Source organism: Carettochelys insculpta, chromosome 3 (genome assembly GCF_033958435.1).
Source record: "Carettochelys insculpta isolate YL-2023 chromosome 3, ASM3395843v1, whole genome shotgun sequence".
Taxonomy (NCBI): Eukaryota; Metazoa; Chordata; order Testudines; family Carettochelyidae; genus Carettochelys; species Carettochelys insculpta.
This window is the reverse complement of record NC_134139.1, coordinates 42510979-42531035: the sequence shown is the minus strand read 5'-3', so window position 1 is coordinate 42531035 and position 20057 is coordinate 42510979. Positions and strand designations below refer to the sequence as shown.

The following is a 20057-nucleotide window of genomic DNA, read 5'->3' as shown; positions in this document are numbered from 1 at the left end:
ATCAAAGGTGTATGGAGTGTATCTACCACCTTTAGAATGGTGTGATTGGTTTTAGTTTTTATTTTTTGGTAAATGAATCTTGAACTCTGGAAGTGAGTGGCATTATACAGTATACAAAGGAAGGCTGAAAGATAAAATCACCTAACCTGTAAATAACTTGGAATTATGAAAAAAAATACTTAAAAGTGTGGGAAACCTAGTTAATATGCTATGCTGATACTGCAGTAAAACTCTAGAAATTACTATGGAGTGTCGGAAGCCTAGAGCTGATCCAGCGCTGATCGCTAAAGATCTAGCTTTTGTCCTCTCTCCCCACCTCACCCTCCCCTGGTGAATTTAACTTGGAGATGGATGCTTAATGACTTATTTAAGCCAGAGGCTAATGAGAGCAATCACCCCATCAGCTGGGAACGGTGAGATGATGAAGAAAGAACCAGGTAAGAGCTGCTGGCAGCTAGTTTAGGGGTGGGCAATAAGTGGCCTGTGGGTTGGATGCAGTTCACCAGGGTTAGCCCCGATAGGCTGCTAGACTTAATTTACCTGAGCATCCACAGGCACAGGCACAGCCACTTGCAGCTCCTGTGGCCACAGTTCACCATTCCCAGCCCATGGGTGCTGCAGGAAGTGTTGCGGGCCAGGCCACTGCTTTCCACAGCTCCTGTTGGCCAAAAACAGTGAACCACAGCCAACAGGAGCTGTGAGCAGCTGCACCGGCAGCTATTCAGGTAAACAAAGCATCTGGTGGTTCACCAGGGGCTAACCCTGGTGAATTGTGTGTGGACCACGGGACATTTATTGCCCACCCCTGGGCTAGGTGATACACCATTGCAGGAGTATGACATCTTTCCCTTTCTGCGTGAAGGAGTGAGTTAATATACACTCAAGATACTGCTGTACAAGGCAGTACTGGTGGAAGGGATCTAATAAATAACACTCTGCTCCTTATAACCTAGACCAGGAGTTGGCAGCCTGTGGCTCCGGAGCTGCATGAAACTCTTTAAGGAGCCACTTGTGGCTCTGAGCGCTACCACCACTAACTCCACTTGTGGCTGTGGAGGCTGCCGCTGCCGCTTAAACAGTGCCCACAGTTAAAATGGAATTTTGTTTTTTTGTTTAAGCAGCGGCAGCCTCCAGAGCCTCTGAGCAGTCAGCTGTGGCAGGGGGAGAAGCCAGCAGGGCAGGTAGTTGCCCTTGTGCTCCACATGGGGGAAGTCAGCCTGGAGGAGAGCTGTGGGGGGATGGGCGGCTTAGCCTCCCTCTGCCAGAGCTGCGCAGCTGTGCTGAGGAGGAGGCAGCAAGGGGCAGTAGCAGGTGGGAGATGGCTGCCATGGAGGAGCAGCTGTAGAGCATGGAGCTCGTTGGCTGTGGCAGGTAAATCTTGAGGATGGGTGGGGGGGTTTGGGGCTGGGAGGGGTTAAACCTGGGAATGAGGGTAAAGCCTGGGGATAGGGAAGCAGATTTGGGGGTTGAGGCAGGTAAAGCCTGGAGATGGGGGTAGGCACTTTCTAACTGGTACAAATTATTGTGTGTGTACTGTTCTTAAAAGAGGGGTTACAAAAAGTATTGTTTGATGTTGTTTATTAAGGACCGTCTCATATTCACATGCATTGTGGCTCTTGAAGTATTGATTTTTGTAACTGAATTTGAAAAAAAATGGCTCTTCTCGCTATTTCAGTTGCAGACCCCTGACCTAGACAGTGTCCAGTCTGTGTGGGGTGGTGCAAAAGGTGCAGGACAGAAACCTGGCACATGAATCAAACATACAAAGCCTCTGATAAGAAAAGGGGTGAGAAATCTGTTCTGCACCACTGCCATCTGCTGGGTACCATTGGGAGAAGCAGAGAAACCAAAAAAATGAGGGCTCTCTTGGCAAATGGCCAATGGAATCATAGAGACATCATAGAATTCTAGGGCCAGAAGGGACCTCAGGCGGTCATTTAGTCCAGCCCCCTGCCTAAAGCAGGATCAACCCCAACTAAATCATCCCAGCCAGGACTGTGTCAAGCCAGGACTTAAAAACCTCAAACGATGGAGATTCCACCACCTATCGCAGTAAAGCATTCCAGTGCTTCACCACCTCCTGGTGATAAAGTTTTTCCTAATATCCAGAGGTTGGTGGTGGTTTCATATGTAGATGGAAAAAATGTGCCTGACACATTCACATAACCCAGTCATTGTCCAACAGTAAACAGTTAAACAAGGTTTGGTATACAGGGACCTCAGCCTGCTTAATACCATGGCAAATGCACATTAAAAACCTTTAAAGATACAAAAAGAGAACAAAAACAGGTAAAGTATTTGAGGTGTAGAGTATTAAATAAGGCTTTCATTTTAACAATTGAGCAGTGTGAACGGTTCACACCTGGGCCTGGGTGGCCTAGTGACTAGGCCCCCTGGCCAGGGCCAGTTGGGTTGAGTTTGGGACATGGCCCCAAGAATCTAGTTCCCCCTTTTGGCAGGAGAGGGGTTCCCCAGGGAGGCGCTCCCTCTCCCCTCAGTAGCTCGGGGAGAGTCCTGGGCTGCACCCTCTGGCAGCTAACCGTGTGGCAGCTCTGGCCTGGGGCTTCCTGCCTCTATGCTGGTCAGCCTCAAACTGAGCTGGCTTCCCTCCCTTTATACCCCTCCAGGCCTGACACTGGCCGCAGGTGAACCGAGGTGGGGCTGATTGGGCTAACAGGCCTTGTTTAATCCCTGTCTTGCCTGGCCTCCCTCTCACCCTCCTACAAGCAGTCTGGTCACAAAGTTGCTAGCTATTCTCTCCCTGGAATGAATCTGAGAAGAAGATGGTTTAAGTAGGCAGGAGGTTCATGTGTTATCCCTTGTTCCCTTTCCAAGGGGAAAGGTATTGAAAGGAAACTGGCCTTGTCTGACAGTCTTCTTGATGGTCTCAGAGATGGTAATAATTCTTATCATGAAGAAAAGAGAAGTTAGTTGAGACAGGCCCGAGCTGTTGTCTCATATCTTACACGACAAAACCCCACAAATGGCGAGAGAAAAGAATGTTAAAGAAAGAAAATGAATCTTCTGTCTCTGGTGTTGACTCTGACTTGAAAGTTTGCTGTTGAAAAAGCATACACATTAAAGGTAATGGTAAAATTCCTATTGCATAGAAAGGGATCAGGAATAAGCCCAAAACTGATTAGTGCCTTGTTTAGCTCATCTATAAAATGGGGAAGAGAATGTGCATGGTGCCGTGCAGCTGTGTATTAATCTTCAGTAACTGTCTCTTTGCATCTATTTTTGAATGTCTCACTGAGGGTGTCTCATTTTTAGTTTTAAAGACCTATGTCAGCCCTGAGCTGTAATTAAAAGATAAATGAATTCAAAGGAAGAGGAAACTGAAAGGATGAGTGAAGGAAAATGGGTCTGGGAAAAAAAAGGCACTAAACCTTAACCAACTATGTGAACAAAATGAGCTAGACAAAAGATCAGTAATGTCCTGCCCATATGGCAAATATTTCTGTGCATAATCATTGTTACACCTTTCTTGGAAGTGGCGTCCACCACTGTTACTGCTATTTGTCTCACTTGTGACTGGGGATGGGCCTCCTTTTCAGCAAAGGGTGCAAAAATATTATCAGCTCTGTCAAGACCAGCGAGAAATTGCCTTTTCACAGAAACACAACTCTTTCTGTAGGAGCTCTGCAACATTTTGATAATGTGTGTTTTAATTAACAGCTGGGATCCTGATATTCTTACTCAGTGCTGGAGACAATGAATAGCTTTTACGTAAAATGTTCTAGCATTGGTACATGTGTGATTGGAATTATCTGGAGTTGTTTCACTCTATCACAACTGCATTTGAGGAACAAAAATAGGATATTTTTCTTGATTGATAATCATGTTCAGTTTGCAGAAAGACTTTATGTACTATGTGTTTGGAGATGAGAAGATGTGCTATGCTAACAATTAGCTGTTTGATGAGGATTAAAGATAGGATATGCGGGAGGAAACAGAGAGGCTTCTGAAAGCTTTGAAGTTTCTGGAGCTGGAACACTGCCCAGAGAATAGTCCTGTGCTCCTTGGTTGGATTGGGAACTAAAAGTAAAGATAAAAGGAAAGTGGCATTACCTGTCTCATCCAGCAAGGTTTTGGCAATGTTGCCTTGCAATGGAAAGTGATATTTATGAGAGAACACAAGTAATCTGCTTAATCTCTACTTGGAGTTGATGGTAGTAAACTGGAATTTTACAGTGCCTGATTTAACTAACTTCTAACTGTGTTTCTTTTTAACAACAGAATTGCTTCTTGGCCAGATATAAATGGCCAGTTCCCTTGAGCAGGACTGTGAACTCAGGTGCTGCTTCTTCCCATCCCCAACATGCTGCTGCAGAGGCACGAAAGACACTTGATTGGGTCCAAGGCTAAGGATCTGGCCTTAAGTTTGCATGCTCAAAATATGAAGGGCAAAGTTAGTATCTTTGTTCTCATAATGGTTTTGAATATCAGGACTTTGATGGATTTGCTGCACCTAACGCTGTATAAGATAAAATAAAAGCCACAAATTTGAATGCCACCATGGATTTCTCAAAATGCATTTCAATGCAATTTGTTCCATGCTTTGCATGATAAGAGCTGGCAGCAATAATCTGTGGTTTGCCTACCAACAGTGAAGGAGAAGGCGTGGTGTCTATGTTGCTGAGTGCTCAAAAACAGTAATGCTTTCCTGAAGTTATCGCTGAATCAACATGGGGCTTTTATCTATTTGATTTGGTGGAGTAGTAGATTCCAAAATGTAGTTATGTTCTGGCTTCTATCACAAAGCAGAAAATCCTCTCCCTTGCTGTGACTTTAATTATGGCTATGTCTACACTACAGCGATCTGTCAACAGAAGTTTTTGTTGGAAGATATTCCAGCAAAACTTCTGTCAACAGATCGCAGCCAGACTGCAAAGCAGATTGAAAGAGTGATCCACTCTGTTGACAGAGCACGCCAGACTGCCCGGCCCTCTCTAAGCAGAATGTCCAACTGGAAGCACAGCAGATAGGGCTTCCTGGTGACCTGGAAGCCCTGTCTGTCAAGAGAGGGCCCCCCCCCACCCAAGTGTCCACATGCCTTTTTTTGTTGACAGATTCTGTCACAAAAGGCATTCTGCCTCGTAGGGGAGAGGCAGAAGGCTGTTGACGAAAAGTGACGCGTTCTGTTGACAGAATGCATTTTTAGTGTGGATTTTCCATGGGTTTTGTTGACAAAACACCGGTTTTGTCGAAAAAATCATCTACTGTAGACATAGCCTATCAGTCAGCCTAAACTTCTAGGGATGAGAACAGATGTGGATGCTTGATGAGACGGTCTTTAGATGTTGCTTTTCAATTGTACAGCAGACAATTCTCCATGAAGTCAGGAGGGGACATTGCTGTTATATCTGAGGATTATTTGAGGTCAATAAATATCTGAAGCTTGCTTTTCAGCTATTGTCATCCTTGGCTTTAACTTGACTGGTGAACAAGGGGCCAGGAGGAAGACTGAGAGGGAAAATGATAGGTGGAATACAGACAGCAGACTCAAGAGATGCAGAGGAACAGGGCAAAAGAGAATGTTAGTGGGAATGGGACTATGAGGAAAAGCAAGGGAAAATATGGGAGGCAGGTGTGGCACAGGAGACTATGAAAAGTATGGATGAAGAAAATGAGTAGGGGTGAGGATTGGCTGGTATGACAATGATAGGCCAGGTGCCAAAGTCCCCATGTCCTAAACAAAGATTGACCAACACAAAGTTGGAATCAGTCTGTTTCACCTGTGTTGTTAGTATGGTTAAAATGGAAATTAGAATTACAAGAATGTGTTCAGACTTCATTAAATGCTTGTGAGTTGCTGCAAATGTTATTCCCATTTAATTTCTGTATCCCATAATATAAGGTGGGAATTGTGATTGTATTGTGAGCCTCTGTGACTGGATAAATCTCCAGATGGGAAGGGAGATTTTATTATGAAGTGCTGATTTTTTTCAGAGGGTGTTATGCCCTGCTCAATAGAAAACTCCAGATGGATTATTTGGGGCATTAAAGAGGACACAATTTAGTTCTGTCCTCCCCCCATGAAGGTGAGCCATACAAGTGGATTCTCCTTCTAGCTGCATTTACAGATCAGAGCCTAGGGAAGAGGAAGATAAAAATATCTTACAAGAAGGACCAGATCACCATGTTGCTTTGACTCTGGGAAGCAAAGTTTCTAGGAATAAGCAAGACCTCTGCAGCTCCTTAATCTTTGTTACCCCTAACAGACATATAGATCTTGCTTATTATAGAAGCCTCTGTTATCATTTGAATTTAAGATTGTAACTCATTTGTGTACTTCGTTTACTTGCTTTCACTTTGTAAATAAACCTCTTGTTTTCTTTTTCTATTTAATACATCTCTACATAGTTTATCATGGGACTGAGTTGCAAATGGTATGAGATGTAAAGTGCAAATGACCTGGGGCTTCCAGTTAAGTAAGTGGAATATTTCTGTAATTCTTCATGTAAGGGACCATCTAACATGCAAATATGCTCACCTGGGTAGTAAAATTGAACAGGGGACCCAAGGGGACTGCCAGTGACTACATGGTTAGGTTGCTATGTGCCTGAGAAGTTTACACATGATGTAATTGACTAGTGCAGTCTAAAAACAAAACTTGCAACCAATGTGGGATATGTGCCCTGGTTCTCAACAGTCTTCATTGAGGTCGTTATTTCTGCTCTTGAATCATTGCAGACAACACTTCTGGTGGGACAAGTATAAAGACATATAGGCCATGTCTACACAAGAGCAATCTGGCCATAGAAGTTACAGTTGGAAGATATCTTCCGATAAAACTTCTGTTGACAGATTGCAGCCAAAATGCAAAGCAGATCGAAAGCCACTCTCTTGACAAAATAGTCAACTGAAAGCACAACAGACAGGGCTGCCCAGTGTTCCAGAAGCCCTGTCTGTTGACAGAAGGTCCCCTGAAACATCCAGACTGGCTTTCTGTCAACAGATCTCTGTCAACAAAGGCATACTGCCTCATAGTGGAGTGGCCGAATGCTGTTGACAAAATCGTTGCATTCTATCAACTTACTGTCAACAGAACGCCTTGGGAATGTGGACATTCTGTGGGTTTTTGTCGACAAAACTCTCTAGTGTAGACATGGCCGTAGAGAATATGCAGGGAAATGAAAAGGGTTGGGAATGAGGAGAAAGTAGTAAGAAGGGAAGGAGATGAAGGAGGAGAAAACAATGTTAAACCACACCATCCTGCAGCAGTTAGGACAAGGTCAGTGGAATCCCTCTCTGAGCAGCCTGGAAAAGTGTACATTTTATGTGAGAATGTTTATGTAAATTCAAAATGCAATTTGGCATTGAAAATCATCTTTCACACAGCTTCCCCATGGGCAGTAATTTAAAAATGTGGCTTATTTTATCTTTTTAAAAAAATCTCATCATGTTGTTTTGAGTCTGACTCCTGATTTTTGATTATTTGGGGGTGGCAGTATTATTCTTAGGGTAGTAGTTTTCCTAAATGTAAGACAGTGACACCAAAAACTGAAACATTTTTCTAACATTGCTATTTTTATCCATTCTAGCTATAAGCTGCACGTAAGTTGCTTTTGAGACCTATAAACAAAAATTAAAAGGCTTATCACATACATATAACGGACATGTGTCCTGCAAAATGCAGGATCACAGAAGGAAAACTTTGGTGAGTTAATTACAATTACTCATGTGCTGCCCTGTACTGCCTTGCACCCCGTAGTTCCCCTTTTGAAGGTTTAGCTTCCTGAGTCAGGAGCTCTGCAATATTCATTGATTTGTGGATTACTTTTTCTGATATCAATGTGTGTCATAACAGCCCCTTCCTGAAATGTACAGTAAATACCTTTGATACCATCTGTTTTTGGAGAAAAGAATATCTTTGTTTACTATTTGTACAGCACTTAGGCCAACAGAGTCTGGGTCTATGATTTAGAGCTTCTACCTACTATTGCAATATAAATAAATAAATCTGTTTTAAGATTTTGGCACCCTTTGCAGAAATAGTAGCAAGATGAAATAAAATAGTTATTTAATATGTTTTGTCTACTACTCTGCCGAACAGTCCCCAAAACCCAACCAAATTTTTTCATTTTAGTTGTAAATCAACTAAGTGGCATCTGTATTTATAAGCATAATTTTCATACACTGTGCTATTATGACATTTCTTTCCTTGAAAGAATTTATTTAGAAACTGAAAAAGGAAATGGGAGAAATGACACATTGTATTTTAATCCCATCATTTGGGGACGATTTGCCAGAAAATTACTGTGCTTATATTTCAACATAAAAGAGAGAAGGTAAATTCATTTGAAATAGGTGCTCACTCCATAGAAGTATACTCAGAGCTAAGAGAAGACTAGAAAAATGTTTGCCCCCAGTAGTAAGCATGAAATGGAAAACTAATCCTAATCTGCCCCCTGCTGTGTATTAGGAAGAATACAGTAAACTTTGTCCAGTTTTCAAACTTGTTTCCTTGTATCAAGGGTGGCCAACCTGCAGCTCTTTGAGCTATTAAATGCTGCTCCTCATCCACCACGATGCAGTGCCATCCACCACAGTGCACACACGCCCCAGCGCTTGGTGGGAGAGGCGTGTGGCAGCAGTGGTGGCTCCAGTGAGTCTAACTGGTTGGCTACCCCTGCCCTATATTAAACTTCCTCCATTCTTCCGGTTTCCAGTTCTTCTCTTGTTAACCTCACTAGACATATCAAACTAATGGGGCATGCTTCTTCCATTGAAGCATACAAAGTCCAGTGATGTTAAAAGGAGAAGAAATAGGAAGAGTTAATATTCTGTCATCAATTACTACAAAAATTAAGGCTGCATTTTGTTAGATTACCTTATGCAATCTTACAATAATAAGCTACTCTTGTAGACTATAAGCTGGTTGGAGCAGGGACTGGCACTACTATAGGGTTGCAAAGTGGCTAGTACGATAGGGTCCTGACCAGAGGTGGGAAAAGTACTCAAAAAGTTACTTGAGTAAAAGCGCAGCTACGTGGGGGGGCGGGGTGTACCTAAGTACACATTACTGGTATTCCTCTGGAAAACTACTTGAGTAAAAGTACACACACCACATGTAGATTGTACTCAAGTATTCAGAGGTGAAAGGAGCTGCACTTTTACTCAAGTAGCTTTTTGGGTACCTTTCCACCTCTGATTCTGACCTGCTTGGCCTCTGGGCACTATGGCTGTACAGAGGTTCAACCATATATATTTATACCAAACCACATCTGTGTTTACGTCAGTGTTAGCCGATGGCCAGGTAACGAGTGGTCTGTGAGCCTAATTACATCCGAGTCTTTAACTGCTAGGACTGGCAGTCCCTTCGCAGCGGGCAGCCAGGAAGGCTGACGGGTGCCCCAGGAGTCTGCCCTGTGGAGGTGGCATGACTCAGTGCTCAGCTTTTACTGCACCTTACCACTGACCAGGTTGATATAGCCAAACGGCTGAGGTTCTTTGTTTTGTGTTTGGCTGAGTTACGGTAACTAGAAGGAGTCAGGGTGAAAGCTTATATGGTTACTATTTATTAAAAGACAGAAATCAAATCTTAATGGTTACAAGGTTATTGCTCTATCTTAACTACTAGTAGGATGATACATATGACATGTCAATTAGACTACAAGTGAAAAGTTACCCATTTGAGGACCAGATGCCTCAGCCTAAAGAGCTCTTACTATTAAATGTGCACAAAAGTACGTTGCAGGTATAATCTCACCCCTGCGTCCTTCAGCTCCGGCGTAGCCAGCATCGTTCACTCAATCCCTCGGGAAGAAGTGTACAAGGAGGGCATCCCCTGGGTCCTCGGGAGGCAATGACCTTACCCGACCGGCAGGTACAGCTGATTGGAGCTCAGTTAGAGTGGTCTGCCAGACCCTTCTTTATACCCCTTGGGTCACGTACACTCTTCCTTATCTAAGGGTACTAATTGTACTGGTTCGCCTTTGTGACGCCAGTCCTTACAAGGGAGTTGCAACTTAATTTACACTTGTAAGATAGAGATAACTAAATCATTAAGACAGGACATTCTTTTCGTATGGGCAGAAGATTCCTCTTCTGGGATGATGTGTAGGCGTGTCAATTATCAGTACCAGCTAAGGGCAGTTTAAGACTCTCTGGTCATCAGCTGGCCTGTTAGCCCTCTTATCTGTATTCTTCTGTCCAGGGTCATGATGAGGCAGCACATCTGTGCTCTTGAGGCATCAAAGACTGTACTTGAGATAAGCGCATCTGTGCTCCCAGGCATCTAAAACTGTGCTGTTTCTCCTTTGTGCTCTGAGGCACCTAAGAGCGGCAAGATGGAATAGAGCAGGGGGGATTCTGTCTGGCTACAGTCAGAAAGAGTCGTTCATCCTAGATTCTTCAGGACCACATAAAATTCCATTACAAGTACACAACTGGTTACTTTGTTCATAGTATTCTTTTTTTCATACTGAGAACAAAGTAGCCCAGCGTGCCTTTGTAGTACATCTTCACATTCATTGCACGCTCCTCCTACACAATACTCATAGGCTGGTTCTACACGTACCCCTTCCTTTTGAAAGGGGCATGTTAATGAGAGGCTTTGAAAGATGCTAATGAGGCGCTGCAATGAATATGCAGCACCTCATTAGCATAATGGCAGCTGTGGCACTTCAAAAGTGCGGCTTTTTGAATCCCGTGCTGCCTGTGGAGACAGGATCTTCTGAAAGGAACCCCCCAGTTTTCAGAAGCTGTTTTTCCTATCTGTGATCAGAGGAAGGGCTTTCAAAAACTGGGGGGGTCCTTTTGGAAGGTCCCGTCTCCACAGGCGGCACAGGATTCGAAAAGTTGCACTTTTGAATCGCCGTAGCTGCCATTATGCTAATGAGGTGCTGCATATTCATTGCAGCGCCTCATTAGCATCTTTCAAACCTGCTCATTAACATGCCCCTTTCTAAAGGAAGGGGCACGTGTAGACCCAGCCATAGGGTACATCTACACTTGCATTCCTCTTCCGAAAGAGGTATGCAAATGAGGGAAACTGAAAATGCAAATGAGGTGTATAATTGACACCTCGCTTGCATATTCCAATTTCGAAAGCGCTTCTTTTGAAAGCAGAAAGCCAGTGTAGATGCTGCTCTTTCGAAAGTAAACTCCATCTTCAAAAGAATCCTTCTTCCCATTAAATAAAAGGAAGAAAGATTCTTTCGAGGATGGAGTTTACTTTCAAAACAGCAGAGTCTACACTAGTTTTGAAATAAGAGTATTTAAATGAGGTGCCAAATATGCACCTTGTTTGCATTTTTGATTTCCCTCATTTGCATACCTCTTTCGAAAGAGGAATGCAAATGTAGATGCACCCATACTTCAGAACTGTTGTTCACTGAGGCTACGCCTACACTAGCACCCCTCTTTTGAAAGAGGAATGCAAATGAGGAAAACTGGAAATGCAACTAAGGCACAGATTTACAAATCTGGCACCTCATTTGCATATTCTTTCAAAAGAGCTTCTTTTGAAAGAAGAAAAGCAGTGTAGACGCAGCTCTTTCGAAGCAAACCCTATCTTTGAATGAACCCTTCTTCCTTAGAAAAAAGGGAAGAAGGGTTCTTTCAAAGATAGGGATTACTTTCAAAAGAACCGCCTCTACACTGCTTTTCTTCTTTTGAAAGAAGCTCTTTCAAAAGAATATGCAAATGAGGTGCCAGCTATGTAAATATGCCTCATTTGCATTTTCAATTTTCCTCATTTGCATGCATCTTTCAAAAACGGAATGCTAGCGTAGATGTAGCCTCAGTGATTCTACCAACATAAACATACATGCCTTATACCCATGAAGTCAGTAGCATCCATCAGTCAACCTTTGGAATCTTTTTTTTTAAAAAAACAAAACCAAAAAACTTGCCCTTAACAAGTACTGGAGGGGTAGCCGTGTTAGTCTGGATCTGTAACAGCAACGAAGGGTCCTGTGGCACCTTATGGACTAACAGAAAAGTTCTGAGCATGAGCTTTCGTGAGCACAGACTCACTTCATCAGATGCAGCATCTGATGAAGTGAGTCTGTGCTCACAAAAGCTCATGCTCAAAACTTTTCTGTTAGCCTATAAGGTGCCACAGGACCCTTCGTTGCTGATGCCCTTAACAGTTCCTCAAGACACCACTAGACATTTTGGCTACCTCAATTCATTGTGAGAGTGGATGGGACTAGGGAATTTACTACCACTTCCAAACTGCTGAATGGAATACTGTAAACTAGTAAATAAATTAGGCACTTGCTCAGCTCCAGTGACAGCTATTTTGAAGTAGTACTTAAAAATGACCATACCATAAAAATGACCATACACGCCAAATAAATTCCACCTCTCTTTTACAGGTCCTTCTATGAGTAAGATCATACGACAAACTGAAAAAGCAAGAGAAAACAAGATGAGATATATATTAATTAAAAATTTCAACGGAAAGAAAAAAAGTTGGATAAAAAAACCTCTCTTTGCTCATTTCCTAATTCCTAGGCTATGGTCACATTAGAGTTTTGTTGACAAAACTCACAGAGCATCTACGCACAAAATGTTTGGTTGAAACTGTTGACAGAAAATGATGTAGACGCTCCTGCAGGCCTTTTTGTCAACAGAGTGGATCAAAAGATTGATCCCCTTTTATGTGTAGATGCAATCCATCCATAGAAGTTTTGTCAGAACGTCTCTTCCAACAGACTTCTGTAGACAGATCACTGTAGTGTAACCGTAGCCCTAATAATTAAAGGCCGTCTTATTCTCTGAGGCGATGGTTACACTGCAGCACTCTGTCAACAGAAATCACTGTCAGAAGATTTCCTGACAAAACTTCTGTTGCTAGAGTGCGGCCATGCACAAAAACAAATCAGGAGAGCGCTCAGTTCTGTCAACAGAGCAGCCAGACTGCCTGTGTGCTCTCTTGACAAAACAGGCACCTGGAAGCACAGCAGAGAGGGCTGCCCATTGTCGTGGATGCCCTGTCTGTCGAGAGGGGGCTCCTGGGGGCATTTACACTGCTGTTTTGTCGACAGAAATCTCACAGCAGCACTATGCCTCAAAAGTTTGAGGCAGAATGCTGCCAGCAAAAGTGCTGAGTTTTGTCAACACACTGTCAACAAATCCCATTTTGTGTATTAACCCTCCACAGGTTTTGTTGACAAAAGCCTCGAGTGTAACCGTAGCCTGGAGTACGGGATTTTATATCCTTTCTAAATCCAACATTTCTAAAATTTAATTTTATCATAACAATGTTCTTCTTTCCTATAGCAACACCCAATCCTTTAGTAAGTTCTACTAAATGGCAAAACTTTCAGTGGCAGAGTTTGTTTTTATCAATTATAAAGCTTTAACTTTTAAAATCTGTCATTAAAATCTGCTCACATAATCTTCCAAAACTGTGAACATTTAAATAAATATAATCTGTCAAGATTATTAAAAACCAAAAATTGAATTCTGCCAAACCTATGTATTTAGTTTACTAAACGTGCTTTGGCTTCTTTTTAGAGAAAGGTGCTATGTAAAGCTTAATCTTCAAATCTCTATACAAAGCTCATTTTAGTGGGGTGAGAGTTAGCAATTGATTAGGTGTAGAATTATGCTAAGTGAATTTTTTTGTGATTTGTATGGTTGGTTCAGTTTGTATTTGTATAGTCGTTATTTTTTATAAATCGTATCTTTTAGTTTCTCTGAAAACATGTGGGGCCAGGAATAGGAACTTCAAACTGAAACCAAAAATAAAGTATTACTATAAAAGCAACAGGCTGCAAAATCTGTTGTATGCAATGTTATAACAAAGACTAGAGCTCACTGGAAAGGATCCTGTGTGCTAGCAAGAGTGTTTATTTACCTATCATAACTACATGTTAATACTTTTAATCCACAGACAAAATTATGCATTAACAAGACATAAACATCAAACTTATGTCCACTGAAATTAGTAAATCAGTAATGATCCAATTATTATAATTGTTGATTACCTACAATTTTATCTGAAGACAATGGAAAACACTATTCTACATCTGTAATAAATCACACCAAGGAATTTAGGAGCCTACCTCTATGCTATTTTTGAAAAACTGGACCTGTTTATAGAAAACAAAACAAAAATTACCTTTAGTATCATTTCTATCTGCAAACAGCAAAAGAAAATATGCTTTATAAACAGGACATAAGCATAATTTATTTTTAATTAACAGCTAAAATCCCAAAGCTTGCCATTTATCAATGTTAAACAAATGCCCCAAGTTACAAGTTCACAAAAGCAAACAGATTTCAGAGAGCAAGCCATTTTAGACTTTGCCTACCATTACAAAAATCATCTTCCCAAATTAACCCTTTTTGGAGTAAAAGTGCAGGTACAATTTTAGTGTATTTTCACAGCATATTTTAATTCTGTGCGTTATATTCATAAAGCTTTGAGAAACTCTACTAAATTTAGACTTGTCCTGTTTTGCTTTTCTAATAAAAAATGATCCAGCAGAAACTATTTTTCTCCCCCCTTCCGTCTCATCTAGCTGATTCATCAGTTTTTCTTTTTTTTCCCTATCTTTCTGTTAAATTATCTTTGTCTCAGCTACCATTTATCAGAATTTTCCAGATCTGAAGAAGTGGGTCTGTCCAAAAAAAGCTCATCACTTAATAAATTATGTTGTTAGTCTTTAAAGTGCTAACGGACTGCTTTTTTGTTTTAGCTGTAGTTCAGTTGAAGTCAATGGAGCTAAGATACTTTACAGTAGTTGAGGATCTGGCCTTATTGTTCCATGTATATCTGCAGACGAGCATCTCCTTCCATAATTATGGATTATTTTTTATTACGTGAAGAAGCCCTTATCTGATTAGGATTCCATTCTGCTGGTGTTGTACAAACAACAGATTTTAGTGTAACATCTTGGGATGTTGTGGTAAACATTTGGTTGCTTTTTTTTTTATTAAGGAGTCTACAGAACCAAGCCAACAACCTAACTACTTGAATATTTGGTGACACTATCTAACCTTTTGTATACATTCTATAGCTCCACCCACCTCATTCTAGGCCTAGCCTACCTTCTTAATTTTTCTAATGACTATGTTAAAGGCTTAGGTGGTATACCTGCCTTTCTTTAAACTGATTGTTCTGTAGGATTCTGACACTTGCTCCTGGAGGTCCTCCTCTTAGCACTTGTTTACATGAAGTTGAACTGGTGTAACTTTCTTTCTAAAAATCAATTTAAAGTGCAGTAGTCTGCAGATACTTAATACAGTTTACGGATGACACTTTAATAACTCATTTAAACTAAAAAAAAATGCTGTCATAGTAATTTCCAGATATAGAGTATAAATAAGATAATTGCAGTTATTCTCCACATATTTAAAAAAAATCCATCAACAAGATTAAATACTTTTCTATTCAACTACCCTCATGAATATACTCTTACTCACAAATCCACAATCTAAGTAAACATATTCACATATGTAAGATTTTAGTGCCAAACTTTGAACAAAACCCTTAGCAGGCTACAAACTTAGCATTTCTTAGATTCTATATTGCCACTATAGATTGGCACATCATCAATACTAATCCTCTTGTCAGTTTCGAAGTTAGCATTCATTTTGTGATCCATATTTTGAAAGAGTTCTGGAAGATCAAGAACAGAAGAAATTATATAATGAGGTATGGAAGAGGTGTTTATTGGCATGTTCATTGTTTTATGTATCCAGACAGTAGCTTTCAAACCTGCATTCAGGCCTCCTTGAATATCTGTGTCTAATGAGTCACCAACCATGACACATTCCCAAGGCTGTACCCCTAGAAGATCACAACAATGGTGAAATATAGATGGTGCTGGTTTTTCTTCTTTCTGTTCTCCTCCAATAACAATGGCATCAAAGTACGGTTGACAGGCACATGCCTCTATCTTCTCCCTCTGAGTTTGTTTGTCTCCATTAGTTAACAAAAGCAAGCGAACCATTTTTCGAAGTTTAGTAAGCATCCGTCTTGTATCCTCTGTCAGAGTTAGGTGCTGAAGGCGTGTAGTTTTCCACAGGAAATAACATTCTGCTGCGAGATTTCGATTAGCCTCACCACCCTTTGTTTCTTGTATTGCTTCTTCCCAATGTGAGATCCTTAAATCAGTAATGCATGTTTTAGCTGGATCATGACACTCTTTGAGGAGTTTTTCTTGGACCTTATCACAAATCATGTGAGCCTCTCTTTCATCACAGTGATGTTTTGATTGCAAGACATTTATTACCTTGAACAAAGGAAAAGGAAGGTTACAATAAAGCATTATGCATTAAGGACCAGATTCTGTCGCCCTGCCTTACATGGAGTAAAACAAAAAAGCAAAAAACAAAGAATATTAACTGGTTTCTTCCAAAATATGTAAAAACTTAAACCATGCCTTTGAAAATTATGCTAGCCCCACTAAGAGCATTGAGGGCTCTTCCTGGTGCAGTGGAGCTATGCTTATGGGTTAGTTTTTAAAAGAATTCTGTATTAAGTGTCACTTCAAACTATGGGCTACATTCAGTCACCTTTACTAATGCTGAATGATAAATTGCTCAGGCAGTATCATGCTCTATGTTGGTGGCCCTACTGATGGAAGAAAGTACTACTCCATGTAACAGAGAGGTAGTTGTGTTGTCTGTATCACAACAAAACAAAAAAAGCAGTCAATGTAGCACTTTAAAGTCTAACAAAATAAGTTATTAGGTGATGAGCTTTCATGGGGCAGACCCACTTCTTCAGATCTGGAGATAGCACTAGGCTCAATTTTTGAGGGCATGATTTTCAAATGCATGGTTTAAGTTGTTACATATTTTGGTAGAAACCAGTTAATATTTCTACCTGTGAGTGATCACAACTTCAAAGCCTTGAAACTTCTGCTACAAAAATCATAAATATTAGCAGCTAGTCTGATTATGCAGCCTTTATTTACAGTGATTGAAGTAAGGTCTCACATTTTAGAGGTGAGCACTAACAAAAACCCTAACCAAGGAACAGTCTGTAAGTTGCTTCTTCCCAGAAATAGCCCCCAACAGCATATTTCATACCTATGCCTCCCTCCTCCACGTTGCTTTGGCATACCCAAAGCTACAGACATCTGCCACTTCCCATGCCAACTCTGAAGCACTGGCCAGTGCATTGACCTACCCCTTGGCCTACGCCCCCCGCCCCCGCCTTTCATCCTGGACCAATCAGTTGGCACACACAGTTCCTATCCCCCGTGCTCCGACCCGAGCAGAACACGCAGTGCTTATTGATTTATCTTCCCCTAAATCTACTGAACAGCCACGTCTACAAACGCCGACGGCCGGTGACATTAGGTGGCCCTTGGCCACGTATCACTGGCTGTGGGGACCGAAATGGGTCCCTCTGAAGCAAACACCAGTGCCTTTCACTTCCCCCGGGGCGGGGAAAATAATGGGGGGAGGGCAGCGAACTGCGACAGGCCTAGACTCTGGAGGAGGACATGATGCTGTGCCCGGGGTAGGGGATGGAGCATAGAGGGGCTGTCGAGCCCGGCTGCATGGGGGAGGGAAGCAGCGGTCCAGCCCGGGCCGGTACCTCCTCTCTGGCCAGCCGGCCCGCGGCCGCGGTGTCGACAAGTGTGTTGTCCAAGTCGAAGAACACAGCCTTCACCCCCTGCAGCCCCATCACCGCTCGGCCGCGCGCTCAGCTACCTCTCGCGAGAGCGGCAGCCCTCTCCCGGTATTCTCCACGGGGCTGCGAGGAGAATGGGAGCGGCGCGGGGGCGACAAAAGCGGCAAAGAGAGCAAAACACCGCGAGAGCACGATATGCCCGTCTGTTTAGGTGGCTGCGCGCGCAGCGGCTCCTGCTTGGTTCCGTGGGCAGTGTTGGTGGAGGGATTCCGATTAACGTGCGTACACACACGGAGCGCTGGCGCCTACCCGAGAGAAAAGCGCTAGTGTGACGTCACATCGCGGAAGCGAAAGAGCATCGCCATGGCAACCTGTCAAGCCTTTGCCCTGAGCACAGCCATGGCAACTCCGCCAGAGCCCCTGCCGTGAGCACGATAACGGTAACCCCCCCCCCCCCCCCCCAACCACCACCCGTCTCCTGCCCTGGGTACAACCTTGGAAACCCCTCCGTCTCCTGTCCTGGGCACAGCTGTGGTAACCCTCCCACCCCTGACCTGGGTACAGCCATGATCATCTCATATCACCTGACCTGGACGCAGCCAGACCCCTCCACCAGCCATACCTTCTGCCTTGGGCACAGCCATGGCACAACACACCCCTGCTTCTTACCTCAGCAATCTGACAGCCCTGCCCCAGACCTCCACGTTCAGGTACCTGGAGGATCTCTAATATGACACCAATTTTTAAAATAAGCTCCAGAGCTGACCCTGGCAATTATGGGCCAGTAAATCTAACTTCAGTATAGGGCAAAATGGTTGAAACTATAGTAAAGAACAGGATTTGTTGGGGAAGTGTCAACATGGTTTCTGTAAAGGGAAATGATGCCTCACCAATTTACAAGAATTCTCTGAGGGAACAAAAATCATGTAAACAAGGGGGATATAGCATACTTGGATTTCCAGAAATCCTGTGTTGGACTCTGTCAAAAGCTAAGAAGGAAAGTACTTTCATGGATTAGCAACTATTAAAAATTGGAGTGGCCACTAATACATAGGTGAGAAGCAAAACAACTCACTGACCAACTAAAAGACTGGAAGAGACGCTCACTTCATGCAGCTCAGGGCAGTAGTGTTCCCCTAATGCTTCAGCCCTGTGGGAATGAGGGAGCAGACTCAGGGTTTACCCCCAGAGCTGGATTAATGTGTTATAATATATTCAGGACATAAATACGAATTGGTAAATACTGATACAGACACGCTCCCACTCAGGGATGTCTTTTTTGAAAGTTGAAAGATGGTATTCTAATTTAGGGCAAATGTTCTTTTTCTATTTGCTATGTCTTTGGCAGCAGCATGTAGGGAATTGGTTTTTGGGTATTTTTTAAAAGATTATTTCCTCAGGGGTCCCACTTCTGCTTCTCCTCATTTTCCTCCTTTTGCTCATTTTTGAAGCTTATTGATTTGTTGTCATTAGATGATGTTGACTGATCTTCCTTGCTCGAGAATATGATTAATACAATCTGATTTTATTTTACAAATGCATTCGAAGGCATTCTTGTTCGCACTTTTTCTCATAACTATGTTAAAGGCTTAGGTGGTACCTGCTTTTCTTTAACTAATTGTTCTATAGTTGATACAGCTGACAGTTGATCCCTGAGGTCCTCCCTCAGCACTTGTTTACATGAAGCTAAACAGCACTTTAATAGTTTACAGATTTTCCAAGTAGGAGCAGATGAAATACATATAGAAGCTAGAATTTGAGAAACGTCCCTATGGGAACTGAGTTAGTCAAAAAAAGGACATAGTGTACTTTCTCTCCAAGGTGGGGAGCCGCTGCAGTGCCTCGTCAGTCCACCCTCCCAACCGCTTGCTGGAGCCGGGAAACTGATCAGCGCTTCTGTGCCTGGCTCTGGGCTCCCTGCTGCTCACGGGAGCAGGGAGCCAGGTGCAACCAGGATGGGCAACCTTCCCTGACGCATGAATTCTACGCGTAAATTCGGGGTTTACTGTATCCATATTAAAGCCATGGGAGAAAGTTAGGCAATAACTATGAAGAGATCCTACTTAATCTCACTGGCTGTGTCTACACTACAAAATAACTTCGAAGTTGCTTACTTCGAAGTACAACTTCGAAATAAGCAACTTCAAAGGAGAGCGTCCACACACAAAATGCACCCTCTCTTACTTTGAAGTAGGCTTTCCCCTACTTCCAAGTTAAATGTCTACACACAGTTAGTCTCTAGTTCGAAGTAAGGGGACAGGAAATGATGAAGTCATGGGGTCGCATGGCTGACAAGCCCTTCTGGACTCACAGCCAGCCAACCCCTTAAAGGGCCCCTCCCATCACCCACAGCCTGCACGTGCTCAAGTCTGACAGGCTGAAGACAGAAGCAGCACATACACAGGGGAACAGCCGGAGACCATGCCAGCTCCCTCCCTCGATGTGGACAATGCCCTCACAATCCTGATCAGCCTGCTGGCCATGCTGCTCGCCATGCAGCACCAGC

General features: G+C 42.7%; 2 protein-coding genes and 1 long non-coding RNA gene across 4 annotated transcripts in view; 2 read left to right on the top strand and 1 right to left on the bottom strand.

Moving 5' to 3' along the window:
* The window catches only part of LOC142010981 (uncharacterized), an 85826-nt gene extending 79512 nt beyond the window's left edge, over positions 1-6314 (top strand). The window contains exon 4 of the long non-coding RNA XR_012644929.1: positions 4240-6314. This is a non-coding gene — a long non-coding RNA (uncharacterized LOC142010981). The remainder of the gene's footprint in view (positions 1-4239) is intronic.
* A 7480-nt stretch (positions 6315-13794) lies between these two features.
* On the bottom strand, positions 13795-17646 carry NANP (N-acetylneuraminic acid phosphatase). Of its 2 annotated transcripts, XM_074988549.1 has the most exons (3): positions 17516-17646; positions 15683-16199; positions 13795-15583 (listed from the first exon to the last, which is right to left on the bottom strand). In XM_074988549.1, exons 1-3 carry the CDS (start codon positions 17603-17605, stop codon positions 15471-15473), a joined length of 720 nt encoding a protein of 239 aa, XP_074844650.1. In that variant the 5' UTR covers positions 17606-17646; the 3' UTR covers positions 13795-15470. The 2 variants fall into 2 exon arrangements, with proteins under 2 accessions (XP_074844650.1, XP_074844649.1); XM_074988548.1 differs by having other exon boundaries at positions 13795-16199.
* A 39-nt stretch (positions 17647-17685) lies between these two features.
* LOC142010137 (sulfotransferase 6B1-like) overlaps positions 17686-20057 on the top strand; it is a 39627-nt gene continuing 37255 nt past the window's right edge. Inside the window, exons 1-2 of the mRNA XM_074988400.1 lie at positions 17686-17829; positions 17949-17991. Coding sequence (XP_074844501.1) covers positions 17686-17829; positions 17949-17991 — 187 coding nt within the window. The remainder of the gene's footprint in view (positions 17830-17948; positions 17992-20057) is intronic.